The following is a 23,347-nucleotide window of genomic DNA, read 5'->3' as shown; positions in this document are numbered from 1 at the left end:
AAAAATCATCAACTCCCAACTCCTACACTACCCTGAAGACACCCACCTAATAAATGACTGCCAGTTTGGATTCCGTCGCTGCCAATCAACAGGAGATCTGCTTACATATGTCACTCATCTCGGGACAAATGCCATGGAGAAGTTGGTGAATCTCAAGTGGTTGCACTTCATATCTACAAAGCCTTTGACTGTGTCTGGCACAAAGGCTTACTAAGCAAACTACCATCATTTGTTCTGGCCCAGGACTTCTGTAGTTGTATTGCCAGCTTTATGTCTGAATGCACACTGTGTGTGACGGTGGATGGTTCCCTATCCTCTCACCAACCGTCTTCTTGCTATATATCAATAGCCTACTTCAGTTGACCTCCAACCCAATACACAGTTTTGCAGATGACAGCACATCACACTCCTTGCTTTTATTTGATAAACCTTACCCTACACAACTCACTTCAACCTACAGAACATCAACCACTACCCTCAATTCTGATCTCCAAGCCATTCCCCAGCGGGGTTCGGATAACCTCATCAATTTCAATGCTAATAAAACCCAGTTCTGTCCTATTTCTCATAAAAAAAGAACATTTTTTCCCAGTATTCTTTTTGATGATACCCAAATTTCCAGACAGTTTGAGATTTCTCTTCTTGGAATTACTCTCGCATCAAACCTCTCCTGGCGTAAACACATCACAGCGATTGCATCCTCGGCTTCAAAAAAACTAGAAATTCTCAAATAATAATATTTGATTTACCGATCAAGTGTTGATCAATTTTATTAACTGAACCAACTAGTTTTGCCACACTTATCTGTTGGCATCTTCAGGGCACTTACATATAGGTTTAAACAATCTCACAATTATGCATAACTGCAAAACTGACAAGAATAACTGTAAAAAAACTGACTAGAATAGTTGCAAATAAAATAGTATCGAACGTGAGTGAAACACGTATCACGTGTACAAGATCAGCTAGTTGCTGAGGAACTTTCTGTAGTTTGTATTAAAGTTCATTTCTTCCATTTTTAAGGTTCTGATTAGGGTTTTTCATATCTCTGGGAGTATTAGGCCTTGGTTTCTGTTAAGGTTGACAGTAGAATGGGTGACTGTGGCTGCTGCTTTGAAAATTCTTGAATGGCAATCTTCCTCTATGTAAGGGGAACAGCTTTTGTCCCACTCGATGACATGATTAGTTGTAGAGAAATGAGACGATAGGGCAGAAATGTCCTGTCTGTTGTTTTTGACATAACCAATGTGCTCCTTTTGCCCGATTTCAAGGCTTCTCGAAGTCTGTCCGATGTAACTAGAGCCACATGAGCATGAATATTATAAACTCCAGCATATTTATAGAAAGGATGGTTGTCTTTTGGAGATCTTAGTAGTTTACAAATAGATTTTATTGGTTTAAATGTTACTCTTATTTTGTTGTTTGAGGAGATTGGCGAGCTTGTTGGAGATGCCACTTACAAACGGAATTGCAATCGTTTTTTTATATTGAATATCTTCTTGTTCTCTTTCTGGTGGTTCAAAGAAAAAGACTTCATTGACTAGTCTTCTTGGATAGCCGTTCAAGTACAGATTGTTGGAAATAAATTTTAACTCATCTTGAAGGGTCTTGTTGTCCGTTGTGATGCCAATCGCTCTTTTCTTTAACATGTGTACAATGCTGAGTTTATGTGATATGTGGTGAGAGGAGTTGAAATGTAGGTAGCGACCTGTATTGGTCGGTTTTCTGTACACTGATAGATTTATACTGCCATCAATTTGTTTTTTGATTAAGATGTCTAAAAACGGTAGTTGTTTTTCTCTTTCAAGTTCCAGAGTGAATTTAATAGAACGATGGAAGGAGTTGATCTTTTTGAGAAAATCATATAGGTCATCTTTGTTATTGTTCCATAACAAAGTTGTATGGATATTTAATATATAAAAACGATTGCAATTCCGTTTGTAAGTGGCATCTCCAACAAGCTTGCCAATCTCCTCAAACAACATAAAATAAGAGTAACATTTAAACCAATAGAATCTATTCGTAAACTACTAAGATCTCCAAAAGACAACCATCCTTTCTATAAATATGCTGGAGTTTATAATATTCCATGCTCATGTGACGCTAGTTACATCGGACAGACTTTGAGAAGCCTCGAAATCAGGCAAAAGGAGCACATTGGTTATGTCAAAAACAACAGACAGGACATTTCTGCCCTATCGTCTCATTTCTCTACAACTAATCATGTCATCGAGTGGGACAAAAGCTGTTCCCCTTACATAGAGGAAGATTGCCATTCAAGAATTTTCAAAGAAGCAGCCACAGTCACCCGTTCTACTGTCAACCTTAACAGAAATCAAGGCCTAATACTCCCAGAGATATGGAAAACCCTAATCAGAACTTTAAAAACGGAAGAAATCAACTTTAATACAAACTACAGAAAGTTCCTCAGCAACAGCTAGCTGATCTTGTACACGCAATACGTGTTTCACTCACGTTCGATACTATTTTATTTGTAATTATTCTAGTCAGTTTTTTACAGTTATTCTTGTCAGTTTTGCAGTTACGCATAATTGTGAGATTGTTTAAACCTATATGCAAGTGCCCTGAAGATGCCAACAGATAAGTGTGGCGAAACTAGTTGGTTCAGTTAATAAAATTGATCAACACTTGATCGGTAAACCAAATATTATTATTTACTAATTTATGATCAAGAAAATATTATTATTTTTTACTAATTTAATTTAATATTATTTACTAATTTATGATCAAGAAAATGGGGTGCTTAAGGGTCAAAGCTGTATAACTGAGAGGAGACCTCCACATAGCCTTTAAAGGAATGCGGAGAACCGACCAGGGCTTCTGACCTAATGTCCAATCCTCACCTTCTCGTGGTGCACCCTGTTGGGTATCTACTTTGATACTGAACGAACGAGGATGGACTGGCAATTTGGGATTTAGCCGACCAAATTGTATTCTTATTGGTTAAACCAAAATAAAAAATGATGGTACAACATGACAAAATTTCATGCCGGCTGGGGCGTCGCCCGGTTAAACAAGGCCCCCCCCCCCCCGTTGTTTTCGCCAGGGAACCAGGGCGAACAGCGAAAAGTCAGCTACTGGAACAAATCTGAAAACAAACCCCAACTCAACATCACCAGAGTTAAAGATCGGTAATATTAACGTAAGAAGCCTGAATGGCAAAGAAATGGAGCTAGCTGAGGAATTAGATAAGTACCAGATCGACATAATAGGGGTGACTGAAACAAAAAAGACCAAAACTGGTGAGATCTTTCTGAGCAATAAATACAAAATGTTATATTCAGGCAATAACAATCAAGGAAAAGAAGGAGTAGCCATAGTATTCAACACAAAATACGAGGCTAATCTTCTTGAATGGCAGTCAGTCTCAAGTAGAGTAATGTGGGCAAATATGAGAATGGGGAACTGGACAATGAGACTTATTTGTGCCTATGGTCCCACAGAAGGTTCTACTAAGGTAGAAGTGGAGGAATTTTTTGAGGCTTTAGAAAAAGCAACTGACACAATGAAAAAGGAAAAGTTGGTCCTTGTTGGGGATCTAAATAGTAGAGTAGGAAATGATTGTGAGACATACAAAAATATTTTGGGAAAATTTGGAGAAAAGAGCAAAGCTAATAATAATGGCAAATATCTGTTGGATTTCTGCTCAGGACATGGACTGGTTATTACTAACACCATGTTCCAACATAAAAATGTGCACAAATTCACATGGAGAGAAGAGGCTAGGAATAAGAAAAGTCTCATTGACTATGTTATTGTTGATAGTGATGTTTTCTCCCTGGTGCAGGACACCAGAGTGTACAGAGGATTTGAAATTGGAAGTGATCACTATTTAGTCTTGAGCAGGATAAAATTGAATTTCATATTGAAAAGAATAACATGTAAGAAATTTTTAAAGCGAATAAAAGTTGAGCAGCTCTCAGATGTAAACTGTAGACTAAAATACAGAAATATTATTGAAAAGAAAATGAAAGAGTTTGAGAACAGGAATCAAACCTTGGAGATTCAGTGGCAAACTCTGAAGGAAACATTGATTGATTCTGCCAGAGAGGCATGTGGTGAGGTTGTGTGCAAAGATAAAAAAATCAGAACTCCCTGGTGGACACAGGAAGTTAAAGAGGCAGTGAAGGAAAAGAAGAAAGCATATCAAAAGTTCCTGGCAAATAAGTCAGCATTTACTCTTACAGAATACAGAGACAAATGTAAGAAAGCTAAACAGTGTGTAAAACTAGCTAAACAAAAGTCATGGGAGGACTTTGGCAAGAATATAGAAAATAAATATGAAGAAGGTGGCAAAATATTCTGGAGGTTGTTGAAGAAGCTTAGGAATGGAGGAAAGAGTGCTGTAAAAGGAATTAGAGATGATAAAGGTGAAATGAAAACAGGAGAAAAAGATATCCTTGAAGTATGGAGTAATTACTTTGAAAAACTGCTAAATGAAACAAGCAGTGATGACAGCACAGTGATAAAAAACACTGACCAGGCATGCAGTCAGGAATACATATCCATACTTGAAGTAGAAAAAGCCATCAAAGGCTTGAAATGTGGAAAGGCAGCAGGAGTAGATGATATTCGACCAGAAATGCTGAAGTATGGTGGTATAAGAGTCTTACAGTGGCTGCACTGCATAGTTCAAAAAGCCTGGACAGAGGGACGAATTCCCGATGATCGGAGTAGAGCTCTCATAGTACCCATATATAAAAAGGGAAATAAAACTGAATGTGAGAATTACAGAGGTATTTCCCTACTGAGTGTTCCTGGCAAGATCTATGCAAGTATACTTGAGAAACGGTTGAGAAGAATTGTGGAAGAAAAGCTTGGTGAAGAACAAGCTGGATTCAGGCCAAATAGAGGCTGTCAGGATCAGATCTTCACTTTACGACAAATAGTCGAGAAAGCATGGGAATATAACAAAGATCTGTATTTAAGTTTTGTCGATTTGGAAAAGGCATATGACAAGGTGCCAAGAGAGAAGCTATTCAATACGCTGCAGTTATATGGTGTCAATGGGGCATTATATCAAGCAATACTTAGTCTTTATTTGAGTTGTGAGTCAGCAGTTAGAATTGAAGGAAGTACAGGAAGATGGTTTAATGTTAAATCTGGTGTGAGACAAGGATGTACATTATCCCCTCTGTTATTCATTATCTATATGGATCACATTATGAAGGAATGTGGTATTAAACCTGATATCAAAATTGGAGATGTTAATGTCAGCTCTTTGCTTTATGCGGATGATGTTATACTTCTAAATAAATCCGCTACAAGTCTGCAAGATTCTCTGACTAAATTGAATAGCTGTTGTAATAGATATGGTATGAAGGTCAGCAATAAAAAGACAAAGACAATGAAAATAGGCAGAATCATTGAAAATGTCAACTGTGTTGTGAATGGAGAACCTGTGGAACAAGTAAAACATTTCAGCTACTTAGGCACAATTTTTACTGAAGATGGTAAACTAAATATAGAAATAGACAACAGAATCAGCAAAGCTGGTATCGTGGGAAGTCAATTGAATAAATTCATATGGAATAAGAAAGAAATTAGTCGGAACACTAAATTAGCTGTATACAAGACTGTGTTCAAACCAATTTTAACTTATGGATCTGAGAGCTGGGTCAGAAGTAAAACACTTGACCAAAGACTAGAGACCGCAGATATGAGAGTCCTGAGAAAGATTCGAGGCGTGAACAGATGGCATCAATGGCAATATCATATTAAAAATTTGGATATTAGGAAAGAACTTGACATTGTCAGCATCCAGGAATGCGTTAGCAGAGCTAATCTCAGATGGTATGGTCACTTAAATAGAATGGGAGAGGAAAGATTAGCAAAACAAGTGTTCTCTGCCAGGTTGGCAGGAAAACGACCCAGAGGAAGACCAAGATATAGGTGGATTGATACGGTACAAAGTGCCTTAGACGATAGAAATATAAGGTCTGATAATGTTGGAGTCTTGACAAGTAACAGAATGATTTGGAGGAAAATTGTAGATAGGAAGTTAGTAATGATGTAATTTTTTCATGTAGTACTGTCATATCCTGTACACCCCTTGAGGGTACATGGCAGGAATTTGATGATGATGATGATGATCAAGAAAATAACCTTCATGATGAACTAGGAATTCTCTTTTGCTCAAGACGTTACTTCACCCCTGAATAGCTGTTAATATTATACAAATCCGCCTGGCTATCGAATACTGCTTCCATTTATGGGGTGGGTCCCTCAAAATGCTTGACTCAATACAGAGGAGAGCAATTAGACTTATTAATGACCCATCTCTTACCAACTCTCTTCCCCTACTTTCACACAGACGTTTGGTTTCTGCAATATGTATATTCTACAAATATTTCCATGGGAAATGCTCATCTGAAATAACATCAATAATTCCTCTACTCAGTACTAAGCTCGTTGGAACACGTTCAGCTGCTGCTCAACATCCCTTCACAGTACACCTAGAAACAAATACAACGAATTTCTTTTCCTCCTCCTTCATCCTTGCAACTGCTGCACTGTGGAACAGTCTCCTCCCTGTTATGTTTCCCAAGGAATATAATTTATAGTCATTTAAATCAAATGTAAACAAGTTCCTCCTTTCCCACTCCACAAACCCATACAATAGGTTGATCAATCAACCTCTTGTGTATGGGCACAACATAAAAAAAAAAATATTATATCAAAACAAAGAACTATGTTTGGAATTGTCAATTATACAAATTCAAAATAATTTCCCTCCAACTCCATACAGTATTTACACCTATCGTACGGGTGTTTGAAGGCATGGTAGAAGTCCTGAACGGGAACCTCCTTCAGTGTCTCCAGGATCATGCTTCATCTTTGGGAAGAGGAAAAAGTCTGCAGGAAATCTGCTGAAAAAGGGGAATGTTCGACAAAAGCCGACTTCTGATCAACTTCAAAGCCAGAAACTGCTTTACAATCAACACACAGTGTGCGGGTGAGTTATCGTGCAAACAGAAACCAATTGTTGTTTTTGTGGAACAGTTCTTTTCTGACATCACATGTGGGCATACATACATTCATACAGTGAAGTAATACTGACTGTTCATTGTGGTGTACTCAGGAACAAATTCACACTGGATAATTTCAGCAGTGTCGAAAAAAACAAAACAATGGCCATTGTCTTGACATGTGATTTTTGCAACCTGACTTTCTTCTGCAGGAGAGATGTTCCACACCATTCCACGCTCTGGCATTTCATTTCTGGATCAAACTGAAAACACCAACTTTCATCAATCACTGATAAAAATTCTTTGCAACACATCATGATCTTGATCAACTGCATGGATGAAATTTTAAGAACACAACCCACTGCTCTCTCTGTTCATGTGTCAACACAAACCTCGAACAAATCTTCCTCTTGTGCAAATCTCTTTCTAAGATTAATCTGGCTGTTTCCTTCCCAACACCAAGCTGTAGAGCGAGTAGGCTAATGGTTATTCGCTTGTCATGGTCAACAATTTTCCTAGCTTTCACTACATTTTAATTTTTCTGTGCAGAAACTGGCCATCCACAGCATGGTTCATCCTCCAAGAACTCCTCCCCTCCTCTTTAAATGTTGAAAACCAGCAGAACACCTGTGCATGACTCAGATGGTCATCACTGTAAACTTCTTTTTAGGTCTTGACACACTTCTGTAGCAGGTTTTCCTAATTTACAGTAAAATTTTATCATAGCTCTTTGCTCCATGATGCAACTTCTGACACTCCACTCACACACTTTTACTTCAACAGCTGCCACACAAAAACTGCTACGTCACCAGACTCGAAAGTTGCACCTGCGATTACAACACACTCTAGCAATCAAAACTATAAACACGTTTGTTACTTTTATTCAAAGGGCTGTCCTGTAAAAAATCAATCTCATTACTTAATGGGCACACTGTATAAAGATAATTTTAAAGTTCCTTTTTCCTTGTGGAAACTTCTTCCTTATTCTTAAACATGAAAATAATTCATATCTTATAGGTTTATAGTGCTTAACTAGAATGTTTGCTGTATAATGTATCAAAATCAGCTGTCAATTACTTTGTGAGAAACTATTATCTATGGCACAACTTAACTTCACATAAAATAAATTCATCTTTTAATTTTGAGATAACTGTTTGTTTCCCTCATAACACTCTTTTTTACCTTTTTGACTTAGCAATTCCTTAACTCTATTTCTCTTGTAAACTTACAACTTTTTAGAACGTTGTCTCTGTTCTAATTCATATGACAGCTATTCTGTAATTCTCTCTCACTCACTAATTTGACTTCCTCTTCAGAAGTACAATCTTCACACAAGTGAACTACTGCCTGGCATGGTAAGCAACTACAGTGACATGAAAGTCGCTTGTTGTAAACAAGACTGCAGTTCTTCAATGGTGTGAAAATGTCTTTAGAAAGTTCAATATTTTTTTCTCTCAAGGTTATGTTACATATGAAGGTTATGTTAGAAATAAGCTAAATTAGAAGTGAGTCCTTTTTACAAATATTGCAATCAAACATTTGTGATGGACTAAGTATGCAAAGATTTCTTATATAAACATTTATAATTACAAGAAATGATGCATTTTTTTGCTAAACATTTATAAAATGTTTACATACATGATAAATAATAAAACCAAAAGTTATCCTTCCCTTTTTATTTATTTAATCAAAATTGTCCGCTGCTAAAAAAAAAAAAAAAAAAAAGAAAAAAGAAAAAAAAGTAAGATAACCTGATATCACTAAATAGCAGATATCCTACATAGTGTTCATTATATTCCAGAAATGTTTTTTTAAACATGTTAAATATGTCTTTATCTTTGCTTAGTACTTTAAAGTTGATGTGTATGGTATTGATGGAGCTCCTCTAAATGAAAGTCAATTACTGGAACAACTGAAAACAGTAGTCCAGCAGTCACAGCACCTCAAGAACCCAATTGGTATTTTGACTACAGAACATAGGGATACGTGGGCAAAAGCATATAAAAGGTTATGTCAGTGTGAGTATTATTTTTGCTTGCCTTAACATTTAGTGAATTAAGTTTATTTATAGCCAAGGTGCTTACTTACATTCTAACTTTGCAGTTAAATTTTATTCAATAATGTTCTTTTTAGAGATCTGTATAATTTAAGTAGAAGTTATCATCAAAAATGAAATAAATTTAGTCACATTATAGACAATGAAAATATAATTGAAATCTGTATTGCATATATTTTATAATCGTCTTGTTACACTATAATGAGATTACTATAAAGATTATACAGTAGTCATACATTCTACTGTACATTCACACATTTACTTACATTCTAACTTTGCAGTTAAATTTTATTCAATAATGTTCTTTTTAGAGATCTGTATAATTTAAGTAGAAGTTATCATCAAAAATGAAATAAATTTAGTCACATTATAGACAATGAAAATATAATTGAAATCTGTATTGCATATATTTTATAATCGTCTTGTTACACTATAATGAGATTACTATAAAGATTATACAGTAGTCATACATTCTTGTGTAGAGGCTTAAGTGCTGTGAGGACATTATGTTGGAGGTTTAATGGATTTTTTACAACACTCAGAAAGAATTAAATTAGAATTTAATACTCCTATATTTCGTCCTAGTCACTAGGACATCTACGGGGATTACAAAAACAATTAATGTAACATGCACACAAAAACTTGCAATACTAAGCCCAACCACGTGGGTGACACTAAAGGCCTATATAGGTGGAGCGCCCTCTAAGGGCGGTAGTAGGTGGCCTGGAATGTAAGGTGGAACCTCTGGTGATGAGTGTTTCCCAAATCTTCGGAAGCTTAATGCAACCGTATTTAAGATTTGGTTGGTTTCTGAGAGCTGCTGCTGCTTCTAAGAAAAGTCTCTCTTTCTTGAATTTACTGTGGCGGAGCATGGTGGTTTTCTTCCATGATACTCTGTGGGTGGTGTCCAAAACATGGTCAGCCAAGCCTGAATGGCCATAGTTGTGTTTAACGATGTACGACTTGTGTCCCTCCAGGCGGATGGATGCTGATCTGCCTGTCTGTCCAAAGTACGCAAGCTTACAGGAACAGGGTACTTTGTAAACTCCAGGCAGAGAGAGAGGGGGGGGAGCTGATCTTTCGTAGAACGGATAAGGGTAGCAAGTTTGCGGTAGGGCTTATATGCTGTGTGTAGGTTATACTTTTTTAGTATCTTGGCTATTTTTTCCGAAGTGCCTCGGATGTAGGGTATGGTGATGGCATTTTTAAATTCTTGTTGACGAGAGGGACGGGGAATGGGGGAGGAATTGATTATTTTTTTGATACTGTGTTCACTGTAGCCATTGGAGAGGAAAGTTCTGTGTATGTGGTTAAGCTCAGTAGTGAGGGCGGTTCCACTGGAACAAAGATTGTGGGCTCTCTTGGTAAGGGTTTTAATGATGCCATATTGTTGTGAGGGGTGGTGGTGGGAGAGTTTGTGAATGTATCTGCCTGTGTGTGCAGGTTTTCTGTATACAGTGAAGGCAAGTGTATCATTGGGCAGGCGCGTGACTAAGGTGTCTAGGAAGGGTAAACAATTGTTCTTTTCCTTTTCCATAGTAAACTGGATTCTAGGATGTAGGCTATTGAGATGACCGAGGAAGGAGTCTAACGTGTTGGGCCATGAACAACTGTGGCATTACCCTTATCGGCTCTGGTGATGACGATACTTTTTTCTTTGCGTAGTTTCTGGAGAGCCATACGTTGGGCATAAGATAAGTTAATTTTTTGGAGGCGAAGAGTGAGCGAGAATGTTGGCTACGTCGAGTCTGATGTTGTTGGCTACCTCCGATGGTAAGTGACCGATCCCCCGTTCGACGTTAACCATTACATCGAGCACCGGCACTTCTTTCGGGACGATGGCAAAATTACAGCCGAGGCCAAGGGCGCTGATGGCATCCTCGTTGAGCCTTTTGGAAGAGAGGTTAATTACTGTCTGGAGCGGTTGAATTTGTGGTTGTGGTTTGTCTTTAACCAGGTTGCTGTATTTCTTGACGTGTTTGGGCCACGTGTTTGGGCTTAGTATTGTAAGTTTTTGTGTGCATGTTACATTAATTGTTTTTGTAATCCCCGTAGATGTCCTAGTGACTTGGATGAAATATAGGAGTATTAAATTCTAATTTAATTCTTTCTGAGTGTTGTAAAAAATCCATTAAACCTCCAACATAATGTCCTCACAGCATTTAAGCCTCTACACAAGAATTCTAATCATCCATGGAGAAGATTTAGCACATAAATCCAAGCAATACGGTAAGTCAAAACTACGACTATCTAGACAACTAAATAGGCTGGCCTTTTTAAAAAGATGTCGGGATACAAGAGTGATACCGAAATGCATTAAAATGAAGACCAATTTCCATTCCAAAAAAGCACTCCGTATATATAAACGTGAGCATTACTACGCGAGCAAATCGCCTCTACTCGTGCCGCCCTCGCAGTGACGAACGCCGCTATTGGCTCCCTACATACAGAGCTCTCCACCGTTCTTAACCCTGAACTTTGGTCGATTCTCTCTGACATTTCGGAAACTTCCGCACAGAGAGAATTTCAAAAAATAAAAAACAAACACGTCAAGAAATACAGCAACCTGGTTAAAGACAAACCACAAATGCAACCGCTCCAGACAGTAATTAACCTCTCTTCCAAAAGGCTCAACGAGGATGCCATCAGTGCCCTTGGCCTCGGCCGTAATTTTGCCGTCGCCCTGAAAGAAGTGCCGGTGCTCGATGTAATGGTTAACGTCGAACGGGGGATCGGTCGCTTACCATCGGAGGTAGCCAACAACATCAGACTCGACGTAGCCAACATCCTCGCTCACTCTTCGCCTCCAAAAAGTAACTTATCTTATGCCCAACGCATGGCTCTCCAGAAACTACGCAAAGAAAAAAAGTATCGTCATCACCAGAGCGGATAAGGGTAATGCCACAGTTGTTCTTAATACCAGCGAATACAATCGTAAAATGAACACTATCCTCCGCGATCGCGCTACCTACATCCCGCTAGAACACGACCCCACAAAAACACAAGTTAAGAAATTAAAAATCTTACTTAAAAAAGTAACCTCCTGGCACCCTGAGATCACGAAAAAACTTAAACCTTTCCGCTCCCGTCCCCCCCCCCCGAATATACGGTTTACCAAAAATCCACAAACCCAATTCCCCACTCAGACCTATAGTAGATGCCACCAATGCACCTTGTTACAGACTGTCTAAACAGCTGGCCAACTCTCTGTCCCCCCTCACCGGAAATTCAGCTTCCTATATAAAAAACTCGACCCACTTTAAAGCTCTCACAGAAAATTTAACCTTGAACAATACAGACATATTGGTAAGCTTTGATATCTCCTCTTTGTTTACCAATATTCCCTTAACTGACACTTTATCTCTCTTAGAAAACGTTTTCCCCTCTGGCATCTTAGATCTCTTTTCCTTAGCCATCAACTCTGGGTATTTCTCTTGGAATAACAAAATCTACAAGCAGATAGAAGGAACCGCCATGGATTCCCCCCTCTCACCCCCCCTTGCCAATTTCTATATGGAAGATTTCGAAAAACGAGCCATAGACTCAGCCCCACTCAAACCTTCTATCTGGCTAAGATATGTAGATGATGTGTTCTCCATTTGGCCTCGTGGCCCAGACACGTTAGACTCCTTCCTCGGTCTTCTCAATAGCCTACATCCAAGAATCCAGTTTACTATGGAAAAGGAAAAGAACAATTGTTTACCCTTCCTAGACACCTTAGTCACGCGCCTGCCCAATGATACACTTGCCTTCACTGTATACAGAAAACCCACACACACACAGCCAGATACATTCACAAACTCTCCCACCACCACCCCTCACAACAATATAGCATCATTAAAACCCTTACCAAGCGAGCCCACAATCTTTGTTCCAGTGGAACCGCCCTCACTACTGAGCTTAACCACATACACAGAACTTTCCTCTCCAATGGCTACAGTGAACACAGTATCAAAAAAAATAATCAATTCCTCCCCCATTCCCAGTCCCTCTCGTCAACAAGAATTTATAAATGCCATCACCATACCCTACATCCGAGGCACTTCGGAAAAAATAGCCAAGATACTAAAAAAGTATAACCTACACACAGCATATAAGCCCTACCTCAAACTTGCTACCCTTATCCGTTCTACGAAAGATCAGCTCCCCCCTCTCTCTCTGCCTGGAGTTTACAAAGTACCCTGTTCCTGTAAGCTTGCGTACTTTGGACAGACAGGCAGATCAGCATCCATCCACCTGGAGGAACACAAGTAGTACATCGTTAAACACAACTATGGCCATTTAGGCTTGGCTGACCATGTTTTGGACACCACCCACAGAGTATCATGGAAGAAAACCACCATGCTCTACCACAGCTAATTCAAGAAAGAGAGACTTTTCTTAGAAGCATCAGCAGCTCTCAGAAACCAACCAAATCTTAACAAATATGGTTGCATTAAGCTTCCGAAGATTTGGGAAACACTCGTCACCGGAGGTCCCACCTTACATTCCAGGCCACCTACTACCGCCCTTAGAGGGCGCTCCACCTAGATAGGACTTTAGTGTCACCCATGTGGTTGGGCTTAGTATTGTAAGTTTTTGTGTGCATGTTACATTAATTGTTTTTGTAATTTCCGTAGATGTCCTAGTGTCTAGGACGAAATATAGGAGTATTAAATTCTAATTTAATTCTTTCTGAGTGTTGTAAAAAATCCATTAAACCTCCAACATAAAGTAGTCATACAGAAAATCCAATTACACAGACCTGATGTCATCTTAGTTACATATCTTATCCACAACGTATTTCCCTTTAAATCCTTGAAAGTACATCCGAGTACATAGTCCATCAGTCATATTGAGCCTTTGTAAAAGAATCATGATGACTTATAATATTATTATATTATCATTTTCAGTATTACTATTATTTTCCACATTGCTCTTACTACCTTTTATAATGTACTGAATTTCAATTCGGAAGCCACATAGAATGCATACAAAGACATACAATGAATACTTGTTAAGAATATAAACACAAGGCTATGAAGAATTGACTAGTTGTCTGATATTGAGGTAGCAGAGTCTTAACTCTTGGAAACACCAGTTTTTCATCCTAAACCAAGGGAAACGACCTGGAGAACGTATGCAGTTAAGAGGCATAATAGATTGGCCTCACAATCCTCATTGTTTTGGTTGTAATTCTTACTGCCCAGCATGTGTTCTTATTCATCTGTTTAGTACATTAAAGACTTATCACACTACACTAACTGTAGTGTGATAAGAGAAAACTTTGCTGATTCTCAAAAGAACTAAGGGCTAGAAGAGCTTGTTCTTTCACTTTTAAGAATTGAAAAGATGTTCAAGCATTTATTTTAACTAAAATAAAAATACAGTAACCTTAAAATTGCACACACAGAATATGAACTGTTTGCAAAAATTTCATAAACCAAGTATAATTGTGAAACGAAAGGGAGTGGGGGTTAACTTCTCAAAGGAGGGCCATACCTTTTTTGATCTTCGTGAGTGAAAATGACCATAATATTTTTATAACAAAGAGTTATAAAAAGCAAACTGATTTCATAAGTTTGAAGTTTTCCTAATGTCAAATGCTGAGAGTTCTAATCTGATTTTGGGACAGAATTAATTGTTAACTGATTAAAAATGTAAATAATGTTGATTGCTTGCCAATCGTAATATAATACAGTACACATGCACTCTAGCAAACACCACTGATAAAATGATGTCTATTTTATGTACTACATAAAATAGACTTGGCCTAAGTTCCATAGAACCATGTTGAGAATTTATTTTTCACTTGGTTAGACTATAATAAGTTTAGTTTAATCCTTTATCCAAGTGTGAGCAAACAAAGTTTGTGCCTGAAAGTATCTTCAGGACTGGGATAAGGTAGTGCAACCAGGCAACTTGTTGCAAAGGTGGAGAAAGCTCTCTCATCACTCCTATCTCAGTATCTCCCATAATGCAAAGCACATCTCCTTGCGGATATGTGTAATGCTATGCATTAAGGCAAGGGCCACTACCTATACCGGTTTTGACCTTTATTGAGGTCTTGTTTTTCTGAATCCGGAGCAATTTAATAATAAGGCTGCACACCCTTTGGCAACTCCTATAGGTTAGGATGACCTCTCATTGCTTCTGCCTTTGTATCTCCACTACTGGGCCCGGCTCCCACTGACGAGACCTCAATAAAGGTCGAAACCGGTATGGGTAGTGGCCCTTGCCTTAATGCATAGCATTACACATATCTGCAAGGAGATGTGCTTTGCATTATGGGAGATACTGAGATAGGAGTGATGAGAGAGCTTTCTCCACCTTTGCAACGAGATGCCTAGTGTTGCACTACCTTATCCCAGTCCTGAAGATACTTTCAGGTGCAAATTTTGTTTGCTCACACTTGGATAAAGGATTAAACTAAACTTATTATTATTCCATAGAACCAGTTTATTTCAAATTCACTATTGAACAGTAATTGAACAGTATTGAACAGAACAGTAAAAGCAAAAAAACCTTCATGACCATGAGCTGATTTTCCTCAAATTAAGGTCACAATTATATCACCAAGTATAGCTTTTTAGGAGTAATCTGAGGGAAGTACAGCATAAAATTTATTTGCATTTTATATTAAAAGTAGAAAATAAAAGAAAGGAGAAAACTGCAGGCCAAAATCGGTAAACAAAGAAAATGGCAGGAAACAGGACAAAGGAAATGGTGGTAAATCATACATTGATGACAAAATTCAAAGGGTTGGCAAGAACAATACATAAAACACACATGATGACAGCATTGAAATCCTTTCCTTTAGTGTTACATGGTGATCAGCATTCATTTCAGACAAATTGTGGAGACTACAACCGTGTTAGAAATAACTATTTTAATTTTCTAACGTTTCAACCTTCATATTAAAGTCATCATCTCGTGTATACACACATATACAGAGACAAGCTATATTACATTTCACATAGTATGCTAAAGAGACAATGATTTGATCAACGATTATTCTACTGGGCTGACCTCTAGTGAAAAAATAAAATAAATAAATGAAATAAAATAAGATAAAATAACTACATCAAAGCTATATTCTGTTTATGACAACATCAGAAGAACCCCCATCCTTTTTTTTTTTTTTTTTTTCACATAGATTGTTATATTAACTTTAAGATCCTGGATTACCTATAGTTCTATTTATAACTAACTCTTAGGGAGAAAGGTTACGCAGGTAGAATATGTGACTTCATTATTGTTAAGATTAGGGTGGTTGATAAGAATTTCACAGGCCTCCTTAAATTTAAGTTCATGCCACGTTTTGGTGTGATGTAAACAACGGATGCTTTTCCAGTCAATTATATGTAAAGTATTCAGGGCATGATCAGAAAGGCCAGCTTGATCATCATCATCATTAAATTCCTGCCATTTACCCTCAAGGGGTGTACAGGATATGATAGTACTACATGAAAAAATTACATCATTATTAATTTCCTATCTACAATTTTCCTCCAAATCAGTCTGTTACTTGTCAAGACTCCAACATTATCAGATCTTATATTTCTATCGTCTAAAGCACTTTGTACAGTATCAATCCACCTATATCTTGGTCTTCCTCTAGGTCGTTTCGCTGCCAACCTGGCAGAGAACACTTGTTTTGCTAATCTTTCCTCGCCCATTCTGTTTAAGTGACCATACCACCTGAGATTAGCTCTGCTAACACATTCCTGGATGCTGACAATGTCAAGTTCTTTCCTAATATCTTCGTTTTTAATATGATATTGGCATTGATGCCATTGGTTCATGCCTATAATCTTTCTCAGGACTCTCATATCTGTGGTCTCTAGTCTTTGGTCAAGTGTTTTACTTCTGACCCAGCTCTCAGATCCATAAGTTAAAACTGGTTTGAACACTGTCTTGTACACAGCTAATTTAGTGTTCCGACTAATTTCTCTCTTATTCCATATGAATTTATTCAATTGACTTCCCACCATACCAGCTTTGCTTATTCTTTTGGCTATTTCTATATTTAATTTACCATCTTCAGTAAAAATCGTGCCTAAATAGCTGAAATGTTTTACTTGTTCCACAGGTTCTCCATTCACAACACAGTTGACATTTTCAATGATTCTGCCTATTTTCATTGTCTTTGTCTTTTTATTGCTGACCTTCATACCATATCTATTACAAGAGCTATTCAATTTAGTCAGAGAATCTTGTACACATGTAGCAGATTTATTTAGAAGTATAACATCATCTGCATAAAGCAAAGAGCTGACATTAACATCTCCAATTATGATATCCTGTTTAATACCACTTTCCTTCATAATGTGATCCATATAGATAATGAATAACAGAGGGGATAATGTCAATTGAATAGCTGTTGTAATAGATATGGTATGAAGGTCAGCAATAAAAAGACAAAGACAATGAAAATAGGCAGAATTGAATTAAATCACACCAGATTTAACATTAAACCATCTTCCTGTACTTCCTTCAATTCTAACTGCTGACTTACAACTCAAATAAAGACTATGTATTGCTTGATATAATGTCCCATTGACACCATATAACTGCAGCGTATTGAATAGCTTCTCTCTTGGCACCTTGTCATATGCCTTTTCCAGATCGACAAAACTTAAATACAGATCTTTGTTATATTCCCATGCTTTCTCGACTATTTGTCGTAAAGTGAAGATCTGTTCCTGACAGCCTCTATTTGGCCTGAATCCAGCTTGTTCTTCACCAAGCTTTTCTTCCACAATTCTTCTCAACCGTTTCTCAAGTATACTTGCATAGATCTAGGCAAATCTATACTTGCATAGATTTCCCTACTGAACACTCAGTAGGGAAATACCTCTGTAATTCTCACATGCAGTTTTATTTCCCTTTTTATATATGGGTACTATGAGAGCTCTACTCCTGTCATCGGGAATTCGTCCCTCTGTCCAGGCTTTCTGAACTATGCAGTGCAGCCACTGTAGGACTCTTATACCACCATACTTCAGCATTTCTGATCGAATATCATCTACTCCTGCTGCCTTTCCATATTTCAAGCCTTTGATGGCTTTTTCTACTTCAAGTATGGATATGTATTTCTGACTGCATGCCTGGTCAGTGTTTTTTACCACTGTGCTGTCATCACTGCTTGTTTCATTTAGCAGTTTTTCAAAGTAATTACTCCATACTTCAAGGATATCTTTTTCTCCCGTTTTCATGTCACCTTTATCATCTCTAATTCCTTTTACAGCACTCTTTCCTCCATTCTTAAGCTTCTTCAACAACCGCCAGAATATTTTGCCACCTTCTTGATATTTATTTTCTATATTCTTGCCAAAGTCCTCCCATGACTTTTGTTTAGCTAGTTTTACACACTGTTTAGCTTTCTTACATTTGTCTCTGTATTCTGTAAGAGTAAAAGCTGACTTATTTGCCAGGAACTTTTGGTATGCTTTCTTCTTTTCCTTCACTGCCTCTTTAACTTCCTGTGTCCACCAGGGAGTTCTGATTTTTTTATCCTTACAGATAACCTCACCACATGCCTCTCTGGCAGAATCAATCAATGTTTTCTTCAGAGTTTGCCATTGAATCTCCAAGGTTTGATTCCTGTTCTCAAACTCTTTCATTTTTTCTTCAATAATCTTTGTGTATTTTAGCCTACAGTTCACATCTGAGAGCTGCTCAACTTTTATTCGCTTTAAAACTTTCTTACATGTTCTTCTTTTCAATATGAAATTCAATTTTATCCTGCTCAAGACTAAATAGTGATCACTTCCAATTTCAAATCCTCTGTACACTCTGGTGTCCTGCACCAGGGAGAAAACATCACTATCAACAATAACATAGTCAATGAGACTTTTCTTATTCCTAGCCTCTTCTCTCCCTGTGAATTTGTGCACATTTTTATGTTGGAACATGGTGTTAGTAATAACCAGTCCATGTCCTGAGCAGAAATCCAACAGATATTTGCCATTATTATTAGCTTTGCTCTTTTCTCCAAATTTTCCCAAAATATTTTTGTATGTCTCGCACTCATTTCCTACTCTGCTATTTAGATCCCCAACAAGGACCAACTTTTCATTTTTCATTGTGTCAGTTGCTTTTTCTTTGCTTTTTCTAAAGCCTCAAAAAATTCCTCCACTTCTACCTTAGTAGAACCTTCTGTGGGACCATAAGCACAAATAAGTCTCATTGTCCAGTTCCCCATTCTCATATTTGCCCACATTACTCTACTTGAGACTGACTGCCATTCAAGAAGATTAGCCTCGTATTTTGTGTTGAATACTATGGCTATTCCTTCTTTTCCTTGATTGTCATTGCCTGAATATAACATTTTGTATTTATTGCTCAGAAAGATCTCACCAGTTTGGTCTTTTTTGTTTCGATCTGGTACTTATCTAATTACTCAGCTAGCTCCATTTCTTTGCCATTCAGGTTTCTTATGTTGATAGTACCGATCTTTAATTCTGGTGATGTTGAGTTGGGGTTTATTTTCAGATTTGTTCCAGTAGCTGACTTTTCGCTGTTCGCCCTGGTTCCCTGGCGAAAACAACGGGGACCTTGTTTAACCGGGCGACGCCCCAGCCGGCATGAAATTTTGTCATGTTGTACCATCATTCTATATTTTGGTTTAACCAATAAGAATACAATTTGGTTGGCTAAATCCCAAATTGCCAGCCCATCCTCGTCCGTTCAGTATCCAATTAGATACCCAACAGGGTGCACCACGAGAAGGTGAGGATTGGACATTAGGTCAGAAGCCCTGGTCGGTTCTCCGCATTCCTTTAAAGGCTATGTGGAGGTCTCCTCTCAGTTATACAGCTTTGACCCTTAAGCACCCCTTAAGCCAGCTTGATCATAGTTATTAAATTTAATATGCCATTTATGTTCCTTTTTTCTGATAGGAATTGTGTGTCCTGTTTCCCCTATATAGGGTAAATTACAGGTGCACTGAATATAGTATACAAGGTGGGAAAGCAGAGGTAGTGGATCCTCTGATGAGTTGAATAAGTTCTTTAATTTTGCAGGAGGTTTAAAGGTGGCTTTAATGTTGTATTTCTGTACTATTCTGTTTATTTTGTCTGACAACCCTTTAATGTATGGAATGGTTACAGTTTTATTGTAGTCTAGTTTATTTTTGTTTTTAAGTGAAGTCTGTGAAGAATTTTGTTGATAGTATTTTGGCTGTAGCCAAAATATAGCCTGTATCCTGAATATAACAATTCTCGTGTTAAATCAGGACCACTTTTGCTGTAATAAATGTAAAAAATGGCTACAGCCAATATACTATTAACAAAATTCTTCACAAGACTTCATTTAAAAACAAAAATCAACTAGACTACAATAAAACTGTAACCATTCCATACATTAAAGGGTTGTCAGACAAAATAAACAGAATACTACAGAAATACAACATTAAAGCCACCTTTAACCCTCCTGCAAAATTAAAGAACTTACTCAACTCATCCAAGGATCCACTTCTTCCGCTGGCCCACCCTGGAGTATACCGTATTCAGTGCCCCTGTAATTTACCCTGTATAGGGGAAATGGAAACAGCAAACAGGCACAATTCCTATCAGAAAAAAGGAACATAAACGGCACATTAAATTTAATAACTATGGTCAAGCTGGCCTTTCTGATCATGTCCTTGAATACTTTACATAGAATTTACTGGAAAAGCATCTGTTGTTTACATCACATCAAAACATGGTATGAACATAAATTTAAGGAGGCCTGTGAAATTCTTATCATCCACCCTAATCTTAACAATAATGATAGTCTAAAAATCCTAAGAATATGGAATGCACATATTCTACCTACATAACCTTTCTCCCTAAGACCTGGTTTTAAATAGGACTATAGGTAATCAGGCTTTTAAATCTAATATAACAATTCTCATGTTAAATCAGGACATCACTTTTGCTGTAATAAAACTATCTATGTGAAAAGGGGGGGGGGGAGAAAAAATCCTCTGATGTTGCCATAAACAGAATATAGCTTTGATGTAGTTATTTTATTTCATTTTTATTTTATTTTTTCACTATAGGTCAGGCCAGTAGAATAACCATTGATCAAATCGTTGTCTCTTTGTCATACTATGTGAAATGTAATACAGCTTGTTTATGTGTATACTCCAGATGATGACCTTAATATGAAGGTCAAAACGTTGGGAAATTTAAGTTATTTCTAACACGGTTATAGTCTCCATAATTTGTCTGAAATGGCAGCATTGAAAAGTGCATATGGTAATAGGACACACATAAGAAAAGATTACATAGGCAGAGTAGATGTTAGGTCCAACATTATATCAAGCCGAATGTTTGTTGATTCTAAGAAAGTTTTGTAAAATTGACCATAGAACTTATGAGAATACAATCCTCAGCATTGGAGTTGCCTTTGGTCAGTTTGATGAAACTTTCATAGTGTCTACAAACACTCTGCTTTGAAATAATGTTGGATCTAATATCAATTTTGCCTATGTAATTTTACTTCATTGAAATCACACTATATGGCTCTTTTTTTATTTTATTTAGTAATTACCTAAGAAAGAACTTGAAGAAAGAAAATCCATTTATGTGTAGCCTTGTGGAAATTGCATCTATATGGATAGCGCTAGGTCACCTGAAGAAAGATCATAAGTTCAATTCTAATCAGCGACTAAATTAATTTTTTCAAAGTCTTTGATTGAGTAGTTCCTGAGTTAGTTGATTTCTGGCACAGGGTTTTTATCCCTTCTGGAAACCCAGCTTTTTAATTCTGCAACTACGGAGAATCAATCACAGAACTCGCAGTTTTAGACAATAACGTATAGTATGAGGGTTAGGGACCATGAGATGGCAGCAGTCATCCATCATACTGGCCTTCCTGGATGCATGTTAAATATCATTGATGACCTTGGGTAAGCTGTCTTTGATAGCTAACAGATTGGATTTCCACCAATCTTCAAAAAGTTAGGGGTAAATTAGGGTGATCAGTTCTGTTTAGGGGAATTGTTCCCCTTTTTCAGCCACTGATCCCACTGTCCCAAGAAAATACAAATCAAATGCCAAATGTCCCATTTTTCTTAATTTTCATCTTTTTTATTAACTCTAACCTAACGCAATTTGTTGCAAATTAGTAAAGAAGTTTACCCTAATAATTATAAATTCAATTTGTTGAAAGGTTATTGAAAATGGATCTTGAAATACCCAAGCAAAAGTGTAGTTTCATAGACATGTTGAAACAAGAATTTCCTTTTAAAACTGAAAGCATAATGTTATCAGTATAATTTTATGCACTGTTTGTAGAGCTGAATTTTCTGTTGAACTAGGTGGTCATTCATACATTATACAGTATACTGGTAAAAAGGAAGCATAAAGAAGCAGTTGCAACAAAAAAAAGTGCAAGCTGTAAACTTGCCTCTTTCGTGACAAACAAGTTGTAAATTGTGAACAGAAATATATCTCGCTACGCAAGGAGGATTCCTAGTTTTTCATAGTATCACACGTAACCATTTGTTTAGATCAGTGGATTGCACATTACGATCATACAAAACTTATTCTCAGAAAGATTTACCTTTGCAAAGAACAAAATATGAAAGTATTGTTGTGAATGTGCTGGCGCTCTTTGCATGCAACAACTGCAACACTAAATTTGATGGCATTGCGAGAAAAGGCAACAATAATGTCTTTCATTAAGTTAAGTGAACATCTTGGAATAGACCATGCTGTACATTGTGCATAACACTTTGCAAACAAGCACAGATATTATTATTAAGAGAGACCTCAAGGAAATCATGGACTCATTGAAGCTATGTTGCCAATTGATGTGGAATTAATTAATAACACTGTTTTAACATTTTTTTCATGTTTTCACTATTAGAGTTGAGACACTGAAATCCTTCTGCAATTTTTTTGAAGTGGAATACAAGCAAGCTTTCGGAAGTGTGAAGCAGAGATAGCCTTCCATTCTACCTGTTGTTTGCTTGTCTGAAGTCATATTTTCTATCGCAAGATAAAAGCCCCAAACTCTTGAAGGATTTTTTAAAAAATTTCACAGTCAACTTAAAACGTGTAATAACACCATTAAAAAAAATTTTAACAAGAGGATATTCATGGCAGGAAAGTGGTACACGAACTGTAATTGCCCTCACAGAACAAACGCTGAAGTAAGGAGCAATGTTTTTTTTTTTACATCTGCTGTCCTGGACCTCACAAACCAGCTGATAGAAATTGTTGACAGTTTCAGTAAATTCAACATCTCTGATGACATCTTCTATGATACTTCCCTAGAATATGTAGAAAACTGGGCCAAGCTTTTTGCAGAGCTATGTGACTTTAAATGT

General features: G+C 37.3%; 1 protein-coding gene across 2 annotated transcripts in view; it reads left to right on the top strand.

Moving 5' to 3' along the window:
• Positions 1-23,347, top strand: part of LOC150103851 (carnitine O-acetyltransferase-like) — a 323,106-nt gene that overhangs the window by 150,811 nt on the left and 148,948 nt on the right. For both annotated transcript variants that reach the window (XR_016548716.1, XM_090397151.1), the window contains exon 7: positions 8,836-9,007. Coding sequence is in view for 1 of the 2 variants with exons in the window: in XM_090397151.1 (XP_090253277.1) it covers positions 8,836-9,007 (172 nt within the window). In the remaining variant the exon portion in view is untranslated. The remainder of the gene's footprint in view (positions 1-8,835; positions 9,008-23,347) is intronic.

Source organism: Typopeltis vanoorti, chromosome 8 (genome assembly GCF_054136105.1).
Source record: "Typopeltis vanoorti isolate ZY-2024b chromosome 8, IOZ_Tvanoo_1.0, whole genome shotgun sequence".
Classification (NCBI taxonomy): Eukaryota; Metazoa; Arthropoda; class Arachnida; order Uropygi; family Thelyphonidae; genus Typopeltis; species Typopeltis vanoorti.
Note: the sequence above shows the minus strand (reverse complement) of the source record. Positions and strands in the feature narration are given on the sequence as shown.